The sequence below is a fragment of the Nilaparvata lugens genome, chromosome 1 (assembly GCF_014356525.2).
Source record: "Nilaparvata lugens isolate BPH chromosome 1, ASM1435652v1, whole genome shotgun sequence".
NCBI classification, from domain to species: domain Eukaryota; kingdom Metazoa; phylum Arthropoda; class Insecta; order Hemiptera; family Delphacidae; genus Nilaparvata; species Nilaparvata lugens.
The window spans coordinates 21,591,068-21,604,540 of record NC_052504.1 but is presented as its reverse complement, the minus strand read 5'-3'; the positions used below and the strand labels follow the sequence as shown (position 1 = coordinate 21,604,540).

The window sequence follows — 13,473 nt, the reverse complement described above, 5'->3', positions numbered from 1 at the left end:
ATGTTTAATTTCGTCAAGGAAAAACGTTTCCAATTATAGAAATGAGAAAATAAAAACTGCGACTACTGTTATAAAAACTGCGACTACGCCCCGTTTTGGAAAGCTAATTTTCTGACTCCAGCTGTTTAATAAAGTTTAGAACTTAGCTAAATCCCGTGCTCGGAAAACGGCCCTAAACGTTTCACACTGAAGCAGCCTCAACACAGAAACAATATTAACTTCCACTATAGTGAGGTCCACGTTATAATGACAGTATTTGATCAACTTTGGTATTGCTATCCTTGTCTATCAACCGACAAAGGCAGTGGTACTATCCTTTTCGAGGTCCACAAGGATGACAATAATGTTTTTGACAGTGTAGAAATATAATTAATTAATGCAGAGAATCGGCATCGCTATTCTTCTATCTTTATCCACTGCCATTATAACGTGGACCACACTAAAGCTGCCGCGGGAACACGGGATTGGAAATGCCATGTACATTTGAGTATTATTGTATCATTTCTTAGCATCATATATTGAGTAAATTTGCGCTCTTACCAATTAATTTCATTTGTTTAGCGCAGGTCCTTGGATCCCAAACCCTCAGAATCTTTTCTGTACTTCCAGAGACAATCACAGTGCCAGCAGGATTCATTGCCAGGCTATAAATTGAGTTTTTACTGCCAGTCATAGACGACGCTGGAAAACAAAACACAAGTTGAATACATTATAAACGAAATAATTAACTTCAAAGAAGTTTTAGACTATCAGTGAGAATAGAATCATTATTATCTGCCTTCAAAATTTTAATGGACTTGGAATAGCATTGAAACGCCATAATATCAATGTAGGCTATTTTATTACTGGTTAAAATACAAAATGTTTTATGATTGATCAAAATATCAATACTGTCGACCCTCTCAAGAACGAAATCTGTCAAAAATTTAAAATGTTATATACTCATTAAAATTTCAATACTGTCGAATCTAACCTCTCAATAAATAAATCCTCTCAGAAACCTCTCAATAAATAAATCCTCTCAGAAACGGATTTTGTCACATAAAATTTTGGATTTTTTAGAGGAATTTGAACTTTATGTTTGATTTTTCTGTACATGAATTTTTTCAGGATAATGGACTTTGTTAAACAGAAGTTCAACCATATTTAATAAACTACTCCAAATGAAGCATTTTATATGTCATTTGAGGCTAATTAATTCTTAAAGTAATAACCGATTGAACAAATTTTTATGTATTTGAAGAAATGTATTTTCATTAACACTAGAGGGGCGTTGAGCGTCGTGACTGTAGATTGCTTGGAGCTGAAACCAACGCCCATGCTTGGAATGTGGACCATTTACGACACTTCTCACCAGCTTTGCTGGCCCACAAGAAGAGTGACACAACTCAAAATTAAATCTTTCAGGGGGGCCAGAGTGGAGTTTTCTTTTTTCAACATCTTGTAAATCTTACATTTTTTTATTATTTGTGAAATTTTTCCCTGAAGTTTGCTCTTAAAAAGTATAAAAATTAGAATTAGGCAAACATTTTTTCTCAGTAAATGTTTTTCAAACATTTCATTCTCAGGAAAACATTTTCTTCCGATTATTACTTTTCGAGATATGAGCGAATGAAGTTTGAATTTTTGGGACAGAACATTTCAAATTCGTTACGATATAAATCCATGAGATTTTAGAGGATGGTTTCTTCATGGTATTGTTGATCTAGTAAAACAAAAATTTTCTGAAAATATCAATTTTTGGAAAAGTTATTCAATTTACCAAAAATAACTCAACTGAAAGTTATTTTTAGTAAATTGAATAACTATCTTAAAAATTGATATTTCCAGAAAAGTTTTGTTTTACTAGATCAACAATACCATGAAGAACCTATCATTTAAATCTCATAGATTTATCTCTTACCAAATTTGAAATGTTCTGTCCCAAAAATTTAAACTTTAGGCGCTCATATCTCAAAAAGTAATAATCAGAAGAAAAATGTTTACTGAGAAAAATTTCTCATTTTGATAGCTTAATGATATACAAATAAAAAAACTTGAAAAATATCACGAGTAAAAAGTTTATTTTTAGCATTTGCACAGCCTTAACAACGCATAGCTGCGACCAATAAACATTACTAACTTGAAATGCTTATTCGTAGGAATGTCAATAGTAAAAAATGAATAGCTATTGATATTGATATCATTTCAGACTATTATTTCTTCTTATTTTCTTATTAAGAATTCTATAAACTTGAGTAAAAATAAGTACTAGGAAACATAAGTGTACAATGGAAAAACAAGTAATTACAAAATCTAGTACAGTCACCAGGTACTTTTTGCTGGAAAAAACTCTGAACATGCTAATTTTTTCGTGCAATTATTCTGGAGTATTGGACAGCTAAAATACAAAACGTTGACCTAGCTCTGGAGTATTTTACAGGGTGCCCCAAAAACCGCGGATTCTCAGTTTCTTTTCTAGTATTCTGTGTTTTTTGCCGAATCGAGTTTGAAATTATTATCCTTGAGGTGCCCTTATGCGCGCCTATCCACCAGGAAAAACTGAAATCAAGTGCTTCTAACGGGTGATTCTGATCGATGATGATCTCAGAAACCTATATTATTGTGAAAAATATGAATGTGAGAACAATTAATTTAATGATGGTTAAAGCTAAAATTTGGATGTTTTTAGAAATGCAAGAAAGATTGAGTACGATCTGGGAGGACCTGATCCACTGCCCCTGGTGCACCGGGGCAGGCAAACCGCGTTCCATGGGAGCTTTTGACAGTTCATAAACCGGTCGCCTACTTTGATTATCATGCACTGGTACAGAATTCATGAACCGGTCGGAAACAAATGATCCACAAAAGGCTAACCGGAACCGGAGTGCTACTATTGGTCGAAAGTTTTAGCGTCATTGAAGTGAACAGTAGATGCCTACGAAAAATGTAAAAGTTGAAATGGAGGAGCAAAGCAAATATTAGGTACTTCATTCTTTTGTAAATATATCCCATTATAGAGAACGAGGAAGTTAATTCATTGGCGGGTAAGTTTATTTTGTATTATATTATCGACAATTATTAACTTAGTTTGGTATGACTATCTTATTGAAATAAGTTATGTATGTGCTCATTACGGGATCTATCCAAAAATGTCTTGGCGTTGATTGGGAAATTGTAAATATTAACGCTTTGTCAATATTCCATAAGGACATGATCATAGAATAAATTTATTTGTTCACAGTAATTGTAGAATAGAAGAGAGCATAAGTTTGTTTGAGAGCATAAGCATGTTTGTGTTTTGTAAGACATAACCTACATTTGTGTGAAACTAAACAAGATCTGACAGTGTTTACACTGAATAAAATAGATTTCAAAAATGCGCGCCAAACTGCATGGATCAGTTCATGTCAGCCATCCCATGGGAACACTAGCGGTGCACCATAAAAAGCTGGTTTGGCAGCCATTTTGTGGTGCACCAGGGGCAGTGGATCTGGTCCTCCCAGAACCTACTCATTGTTATCAGGTGTACCTGGAAATCTATTAGGAGTAGAACGGTCTACTTGGTCTCAGGCTAGAGTACAAGATTACGCCCAGAGGGATTTTAAATCATGAATTTAAATTATAGAAATCGGAAGATATAGTTGATTAAAAACGGAAACTCCTCCAAATTTGGACTTTTTCGAAAATGTTGAAAAATTGTAACTGCACTCAATGCAGATAGAGAGCTCCGAATTATCTCATTTTATTCGAAATTTTATTATCTAAAAAGGCAAAAGTGATTTTTTTCTGTCCGATTTGGCAAAAATCACAGAACACTGAAAAAGAAACAAAGAATCCGAATTTTTTGGGCACTCTGTAAAACGTTTCAGGGCTTGAATGTCAACTTTTTGTAATTAAGCTGTTCAATACTCCAGAATAATTGCACGAAAAAATTGGTATGTTCGGAATTAGTCCCCCCAACAGCCCTTTTCACTAATTCGTATCTGGACTATTTCCAGGCCCCTCACAATAAAATACTAGAATCAGGAACTTGAAGCTACTTTTTAGTCTTAACAACGCATAGTTGTGACTACGTTCAGATTATCATTTTTATCTACGACAATGTTATAATGTGAACATTACAACATACAATCCCATAACAGGGGTCTTTTCGCAATAGATTTTCAAAACTAAACTATAATGTGAACATTATGCATCGACGTGAGCATTATAACACGATTTCTGATGCTGATGGCATCAACATTGAAACGCTGTTTCAATGTTGGCAGAAGGTTTCAGTTTATCAAGTTTTCATTTCGTTTTCAGTACGTCAAATTTTCAGTTCAAGTTTTTTAGTTTATCAAGTTTTCAGCAGGTACGTCAAAATTTTTCAGTACGTCAAATTTTCAGTTCAAGTTTTTTAGTTTATCAAGTTTTCATTTCGTTTTCAGTACGTCAAATTTTCAGTTCAAGTTTTTTAGTTTATCAAGTTTTCATTTCGTTTTCAGTACGTCAAATTTTCAGTTCAAGTTTTTTAGTTTATCAAGTTTTCATTTCGTTTTCAGTACGTCAAATTTTCAGTTCAAGTTTTTTAGTTTATCAAGTTTTCATTTCGTTTTCAGTACGTCAAATTTTCAGTTCAAGTTTTTTAGTTTATCAAGTTTTCATTTCGTTTTCAGTACGTCAAATTTTCAGTTCAAGTTTTTTAGTTTATCAAGTTTTCATTTCGTTTTCAGTACGTCAAATTTTCAGTTCAAGTTTTTTAGTTTATCAAGTTTTCAGCAGGTACGTCAAAATTTTTCAGTACGTCAAATTTTCAGTTCAAGTTTTTTAGTTTATCAAGTTTTCATTTCGTTTTCAGTACGTCAAATTTTCAGTTCAAGTTTTTTAGTTTATCAAGTTTTCATTTCGTTTTCAGTACGTCAAATTTTCAGTTCAAGTTTTTTAGTTTATCAAGTTTTCATTTCGTTTTCAGTACGTCAAATTTTCAGTTCAAGTTTTTTAGTTTATCAAGTTTTCAGCAGGTACGTCAAAATTTTTCAGTACGTCAAGTTCACAATTCTTCAAGTTTTCAGTTTGCCAAGTCTATGTTCGTCAAGGTTTCAGTTTAAATAGTAAGTTTTCAATTCGTCAAGTTTTCAAAAAGTCGATTTTTCAGTTTGTCTTATTTTCAGTATTTCAATTTTTTTATTTCAGCAAGTTTTCAGTTTGCTGTTCACTCTCTGAGTAGCTTTACACCTATTGTTATTTCAATCTCATATAGGCTCTAGTTGAAATTACTATATGAGGAAGTTACTACTTCTAGTTACAAGATGAAGTTGGTTGATTAACATTACAACAAGTAAACTCACTTTGCTTGAATGGTCGTATATAGAATATAAAACAGTTTTATATGGTCTTTAAAGCACACGTGAGATGTTTGAGATACGCGTTTGGTTGCTACGCTTACTCACTTGTGTTTCAACTCTACATCTAACTCGTGCGTTATAGATCCTCATTATAAATTTGTTGTTTAAACTAATATTACTGTATTAAAGAACATTAAAAAGCCTATTATGAATAGATAATTAGCATAAACCAGTACGAGAAGATTTCAGTGAACGAATGAATCATTTTTTCACTTAATAAGTTGATTTCATTCAATTGTATTCATCAGTAACAAGAAGTACTTGGTAGATCAACAACATAAAACATTACGAATAATCATAATTGAAACATAGACAGTCAGAAACAAACGCACACATATATACCTATGATCACCCAAGTGAATACACGCATACATTTTCATGAATGGAACACTAATGTTTTCGAGAAAACTCACAATTTTTGCCGCCACAGCAGAGAACAATGTCATTGACCCAGTCGGTGTGGTGCTCCATGGAGTGGATGTAGGGGTCTTTGCCCAGCTTGGCATCCTTGCAGTTCCATGTTCGAATGATGCTGTCTTGCCCGGCCGAGAACAGCCGATTGGTGGCCAGGTCCAGCTGCAGCGAGTTTACGCCTGCTCTGTGCTGCCTCTCCACCTCATCTCGGATCACAAATGATACCTACATCATAGATACATTTTTACAAGTGAATAAATGCATAAATGTTAAATTGAAACATTTATCTCCCTATTGATCAATGAAGGGAAACAGCAAGATTGGGTTCATTGAAATTATTATACACTCGTCAAGTGAATTGGAGCCATTAAGGTTTGGAAGCATGAATGCAGTTTGGTATCAGATATTGGAATTGAAGAATATATGCGTCATTGTATGCAAAAATGGCAACTATCCTATTTTGAAAAACGAGCCTTGTAACATCTAATCTTATATAATAATCTAGTTCTTTTATATCAATCTAGATTTACTGAAAAATAAATTCATAGAACATAAATTTAGATAGATAGATAGATATATTTCTCGATCCATGAAACATTTATAGATGCATAAGATCACGTCAAAATATAAGAACACATACATAATAGAGTACAAGTCAAATTATTATATACACTAGACACACTGGATGTATTTTCCCAGTTTTCTTCTTTCTTGGTTTGAAATCCAAAGAAATTGACTTATTAATTAATTATAAAAGTACTTTAAAATGAATTGGCGGACTTTTAGGGGCACCAAAAATTTCAAGAATGAAAAATGGCATCCAAAAAATCTGAAGTTTGTGAAACTGACTCTTCAGTTTGAGTTCTGTTTCGTATCATAATTGTATTTTGAGAACATTAAGAACACAATACGAATTACAAGGGCAACGTATCCAAAGAAAATTAAACTAGGTACATGAGGCTCAACTTACACTTACGCGAATCAGGTCGAGAAGAGACTCGACTCTAGTCGAGAGCATTTGTTTTCAAATGGTGACGTCCCGGAGACTAGAATCGACTGGTCTGAGTGTCACCATTTGAAAACACATGCTCTCGACCAGAGTCGAGTCTCTTCTCGACCTGAGTGGCGTAAGTGTGAGTTGAGCCTAAGAGGCAACAAAATGATGTATTGTATTGCACGTGTGTTGGGGTGAGCGCTGTGCCGTTTACACACTGAGGTCCGGTTGCACTAAAGCCTGTGAAAAGGTTTTTCTGATTAGTTCTCGTGGCATTTAATCACGATTAAAATTCAACAGGCTTTTATGCAACCGGGGCCAAGACTGAAATGGATATGGTAGATGTAGCTTCTATGCAGGTGCTATGCTCAGTGTGCAAACCTCAAAATTCAACGTTTCAGTTTTCAAACAGTTTGATAAACTTTAAGAGCTTTTATCCAATGGGTGTATGGATAGACTGAAAAGTTTACAAATTTATACATATTACCAGTCTTTAGTTCTAAAAAAATACAGTAGGGTAAGTCTTACCTACATTACACAGTAAATAATAACCATATTCTATATTCAATTTCAAATAGCAATGATAATCTGCATAATCCTACTCGAGTGAACAAATTCGGTTGTTATAAAGTGTATGAAAATAGGCAAATCTTTGGTAAATGAGAAAAATGTAACATGCAATGCTGATACAACTATAGCCTAATAATGTTTGAAAACATACCTGGACTTTCTTTCGTCCGGGCTGTCCTCCTGCTTTATGTGTGGTCATCGTGAAACCACTAACTAGACTCTATTCAACTGAGGAATCACATCTGAAAAAGACAGGTTAGTTCATTCATAAATTCAACTAGTTACAATATTCAGTACAACAAGTTAATCTGAAAACATGAATAAATGATCGGTTGTATTGTACTACTAATATTTTGAATCATAAGTTACAACCTAGAAATGAGGATAACACCATAAAAAAATGGGGCAATAATATGAACAGAATATAAATAAACTCCAAAATCAAACAATATTCCTGGGATATATGTTCATTTTTTTTCAACTTCAAGATTATTAACTCACTACCCAGTAGGCTGTTTTTAATGGATAATTGAGTTTAAATATTATGGCATTCATAAAAATATTAATCTTTTTAAACTGAAAAAGTGCATCCAAAGCATTTTACAGATATATTGCAATATTATCTGAATTAGTACTTGAGTCACACATCAAGATTTTCATTACCTAATTTCAAGGAAATAAAAGCAGGGTTCTGCAAGAAGTATTCTAGGACCAGTCCATTACCTACTTTATAGTATACTAACAATATTTCCAGCCTTGATGAAAATGCTGCAATATAATTTGCAGACTATACAGCCGAATAAGCATATTTTTTTCGTTTCTTCTTTTCCGGTGTCTTCGCCATACTCCATATATCGGGGGAACGTCATCTTTTTCGGAAGATGAACTTAATCATATCCTACAGTGTTTGAATGTATTTTTGTCAATGAATTCCGATGTGATGTAATATATCTCATCAAGGAATGAATTCCCCTATGGTGTATTATGGAAGTATAAAAAATACTGTTTCAGCTTTAAATTGCAACAGAAAAACTGCAGAGATTCATCATCAAAATTGATGATTGAACTAAAGTGGTGAATGAAACTAGATGAAGGTAAGTCGGTTCATATCGATTCCACCAACAAAAAACTTAATCAGTTGCGACCTAAAATCTCTAACACAAACCTGAGCCAGCCAGTTTACTCGATAATATTATTACCACAAAGACAAACGCACACAGCAGCATACGGACGTATACAGACAAACGGATAGTCCAGGCGCTAGCTTACATTGAGCATACATGAGAGAGGCAGAGAATTTGACTTCGGATTATTGTTAGGGGATCTTTAGTGTATATGAAACTCGATGTCGTCACGTCCCAGGGTGGTCGACAGCTTGGGGGGGAGGGGGGTAAGTTGTAAAAAACGCGCGCTTATAAAATCGCCTGCCCTGCAGTTACTATTCATAGTACATCTTTTAATTTTTTCTCAATATTATGTACACATAACTGGCTTTCAATGTGGTCCTCTACATTTTTGCGATAAACTGCATAGTTTTTCCGTAAAAAAATAAAATATCTCGAAAAATGTATTTTTTTATTATGGACTTTTTGTTATTTCTCAAATATTGAAGTCATTAGCCGACTTAGAGGAAAAGGCTTCCAATAAACGTTGTAGGCCGTTTCTTCCTGAATCCAATGATATATATAGTTTGGGGGTTACGATCATAGATGCGGCGTTGGGAGGGGGATAAGTAGCACTGTTACGCTGCGGCGCGGTCCTCCCCCATGATTGATGCTCGTAATGGCCTGTCGATCGCATCGCTCCTACTAGTCTGTGCATTCAAATTATGTATTTCAGGAACGCTATCTTATGTATTTTCGGTCGCTGAACACGATTTTTCAACTCTGAAGCTCAATAATTGATAATTTTCATCATAATATACTAATTATGGTCAAAATTACAAACTTCATCTCATTATTATTATTTATGATTACATTGTAATGATAAACCATCTTGTTAGGAATCCTGTATGTGTTTCTCAGTCAATAAAAAACTGATATTCCTTTAAGAGAGAATAATTATTCGATTCAGTTCAATGATCACTTTGGAATTACGAAAGTCAAGTAATGGAGTAAGTTAAACAAATAATATAGGCTACCCCATATAGAGCACCGTGTAACAGGAGTAAAATATTTTAGTAATATAAATTTACAGTTGAAGCACAAATAATGCCAATTACTCCCATGTGATATGACTAAATATTTTATTACAAAGGAAATACAACTCTAATGCAGCGTTTACACCAAAGTTATTAACGAGATGTTAATATAACTTAATCTTTATAGATTCTATGAGATTGAACATAACTTATCATATATACATGATGGACATATGTGTTTGCCAAGTTCCATAGAATCGAATAAAGATTCTAATACAGGGTGATTTTTTAGTCCTGTTACCCTATTTTTAATACATGGTAATTTTTCCCCAATAAAGGGAAATTCTGTTTTGTTGCACGAAGTTTGTAGCCCTACTCACTCAGTATACACAAGGCAGTGCGAGTTTATTATCCTTAAGCTGTGTAACATTTTGTGATGATTCTGGTCGTGTTATGAACAGAATGTCTTTTACCATAGAACAACAGGTTTTCATTCTGGAACAATATTTTGCTACGAAATCGTACGCGAGTGTAAAAGAAGCATTTCAAAATAAATTTGTTGGTGTACCTCCGTCAGAAAAAATGTCAATTTCTAGGTTAGCAATCAATTTCGAGAGACAGGTAGTGTTTGTGACAGAAAACGTAGTGGTCGACCAACTGTCTTGACAGATGACTTTTTAGAGGATGTAAAACAAGATTAGTCAATTCTCCACGGAAAAGTTTACGAAAACTTTCCTCACAAGTGTTGGTCTATCATATTCAAGTGTTCAGAAAGCTGCTAAAAAATTAAATATGTATCAGTATCGCGTACAATTAGTCCAAGAGCTTCAACCTCCGGATTTAAACAAGCGATTGCAATATTGCCATTGGTTTAGGTCATTCGTAAACGATAATGGAATCGAATCTTTGAACACAGTGTTCTTTAGTGACGAAGCTTGGGTTCATCTAGACGGTTATGTAAACAGTCAAAACCGTCGAATTTGGGCAACTGAAAATCCTAACGCTGTTCAGGTAAAATCTTTACATCCTGCAAAAATTGGTGTGTGGTGTGCGATATCTTGTCAGCATATAGTCAGACCCATATTGTTTGAACAGACTGTAAATGGTGAATTATACAGGAATATTGTGCGTCAATTTGTGGCTCTACTGGAACCTCAAGAAAGATATTGCTGGTTTCAAAAAGACGGCGCTACCTGCCACACGTCTCGAGAAACCATGGATTTTCTGCAAGAGTTCTTTGGTGATTGAATAATAAGCAAGGGTTTATGGCCTCCATGGTCTCCAGACCTCACATCCCCTGAATACTTTTTGTGGGGCTACATTAAGTCTAAGGCCTTCAAAAACAATCCTCACAATATTGATGAACTGAAAGCCAATATTACAGACTTAATCACGATTATTTCCAATATAACTCTGAAAAAGGCTTCTGCTAATATGGTGAAAAGAGTCCGAGCGTGTATAACCTCAATGGGTGGACATTTTGAGCATATGGTGTAATAATTTTGAGTAACTAAGAAATGTGAGTAATAAAATATCAATTTTCTTTTGTAAATAACAAATATTCTTTTTTTATTAATACCCAAGTTTCCGTTTATAAATTACATCAAAAATTGGGTAACAGGACTAAAAAATCATTTCCAAACAGGAAACATTAACTCTATACAGTCAATACATTGACTCTCTGTCAAATGAAACCTTGAAAATTTAATAAATGTGACAACCGATCATGCTTTGGAGCAAACCCTCATTCGATCATCCAAAACTGAGTGATTGGAATAGCTAGTTCTTCAAAGGCTTTCCTAAAATGACTGCTACTATATAAATAAATCTTCCATCAAAGATATTCTGTTCAATTATGTTGACATCATTATGGATATCACTGGAGATTGTGAAGAAAGTCATCGAATGAAGTAAAACAAGAATAATGAGAGATGTGAATGATTTCCAGAAGCATAACCTTCTCAAGGGAACATAACATTTTTCTTCAAGACTCTGATGGACAACAGAATCTGCATAATGTTATCAATGGTCTGGAAGCAAGTGAAGAAGTGTGTGATTCTCTTTTGAACGTATAGAAAGAAATAGTTATTCGGTCTCCAATGATTTTTATCTGAACATATTTGTGGCAAATTGTAAAAGTGTATTCTCACCTATAAAAAGAAACAGAGTTCTTTCATTCTCCACAATGCAATCAAACAAAAATCCTAGTCTTAGTTGATTCTAGAACAAAAAGATCTGATCTCTGTATTTTTACTAGGCTATTAAAGATAATTCAGCATTGAAGTTTTAGTGCAGCATGCATTTCTACAATAACCGCAATCTCTGTCAACATCTGATGGATATTTGAAAAAAAACTCTTAATCTCACTTGGCCCATGAAATTGTGAATTTGTTAGTTGTGGATTTGACTAAATCCCTAAATATCGTTGACAAATTCGCATAATGATGACATGGCTCTCCTGAATTCAACTCCTACTTCACTTTTCAAAACTTCAATACGCTGCAAGATTATGGAAACTTTGTGATGAGAAGAGTTATGAAAATTCTTAATAAAGATGGAGTGATACAGATGGACATAGCTTTTCATGTCTATGGTCTTAAATCAAACAAAGGTAGTGAACATATTAGAAGCAGCAGAGTAAAAGAATCACTCCAATAATATGCTCTCCAAACCATCGAGACTTGATTTCTAAATCTGTGGCAGAGATTTATTAATGTGACATGCAAGAATCTATAAAGGAATAATCCATACGTTATGTACGTGCAGGAATACATACATTCATTCATTCATTTGTGGATGAAATTACAAATCATATAAATATGTTTGGGAAAGAATAACAGGCATGGCAAACTATTCGAATCCCAAATTTTGATACTGAATAACTTGTTACCATTTCAAAACAGTCTGAACGGGAATACCATAATGGATGAATCAATCAAAAGTTAGTGAAATATCATTATAATAATACTGTTAGAAATAATATGAATGAATATTTAAGTTTTAATTTCATTTTGATTTGACACATATCAATTTCTCAAAAGTTCACGACAAACTGAAGATTCACGAAAGATTAACATTTTCATACTAAACATAATCATTATGATAATGAATGAATGATGAATTCCATTTCCACCATGAAGGACTAAGAAATTCCACAAATATTTCTTGGAAATTAACTGACCACTATATCAAGTAAGCGTGGCCAGAGTGCAATTTTAATAATATAATTTAGCCTGCAGTGCATCACAATAAATTAATTTGAGATACAAACAATAGAACATAAACACATATAAATATTATCATTATTCTATCCTAATATATTTCTTGAAACCCAAGTTTCGTTTATTTCAAACAGTCATTTCTTAGTTTCCTTGCAGAATAAGATGAAGTTTGTAATTTTGACCATAATTAGTATATTATGATGAAAATGATCAATTATTGAGACTTCAGAGTTGAAAAATCGTTTTCAGCGACCGAAAATACATAATTTGAATGCACAGACTAGTAGGAGCGATGCGATCGACAGGCCATTACGCGCATCAATCATGGGGGAGGACCGCGCCGCAGCGTAACAGTGCTACTTATCCCCCTCCCACCGCCGCATCTATGATCGTAACCCCCAAACTATATATATCATTGGATTCAGGAAGAAACGGCCTACAACGTTTATTGGAAGCCTTTTCCTCTAAGTCGGCTAATGACTTCAATATTTGAGAAATAACAAAAAGTCCATAATAAAAAAATACATTTTTCGAGATATTTTATTTTTTTACGGAAAAACTATGCAGTTTATCGCAAAAATGTAGAGGACCACATTGAAAGCCAGTTATGTGTACATAATATTGAGAAAAAATTAAAAGATGTACTATGAATAGTAACTGCAGGGCAGGCGATTTTATAAGCGCGCGTTTTTTACAACTTACCCCCCTCCCACCTAAGCTGTCGACCACCCTGGGACGTGACGACATCGAGTTTCATATACACTA

The 13,473-nt window shown here is 33.9% G+C and overlaps 1 protein-coding gene across 1 annotated transcript in view; it reads right to left on the bottom strand.

The window, feature by feature from the left end:
• The window catches only part of LOC111050214 (WD repeat-containing protein 48), a 28,910-nt gene that overhangs the window by 14,435 nt on the left and 1,002 nt on the right, over positions 1 to 13,473 (bottom strand). Inside the window, exons 2-4 of the mRNA XM_039430342.1 lie at positions 7,499 to 7,589; positions 5,779 to 6,008; positions 541 to 686 (exon numbers count right to left, since the gene is read on the bottom strand). Coding sequence (XP_039286276.1) covers positions 541 to 686; positions 5,779 to 6,008; positions 7,499 to 7,546 — 424 coding nt within the window. The 5' untranslated portion in view covers positions 7,547 to 7,589. The remainder of the gene's footprint in view (positions 1 to 540; positions 687 to 5,778; positions 6,009 to 7,498; positions 7,590 to 13,473) is intronic.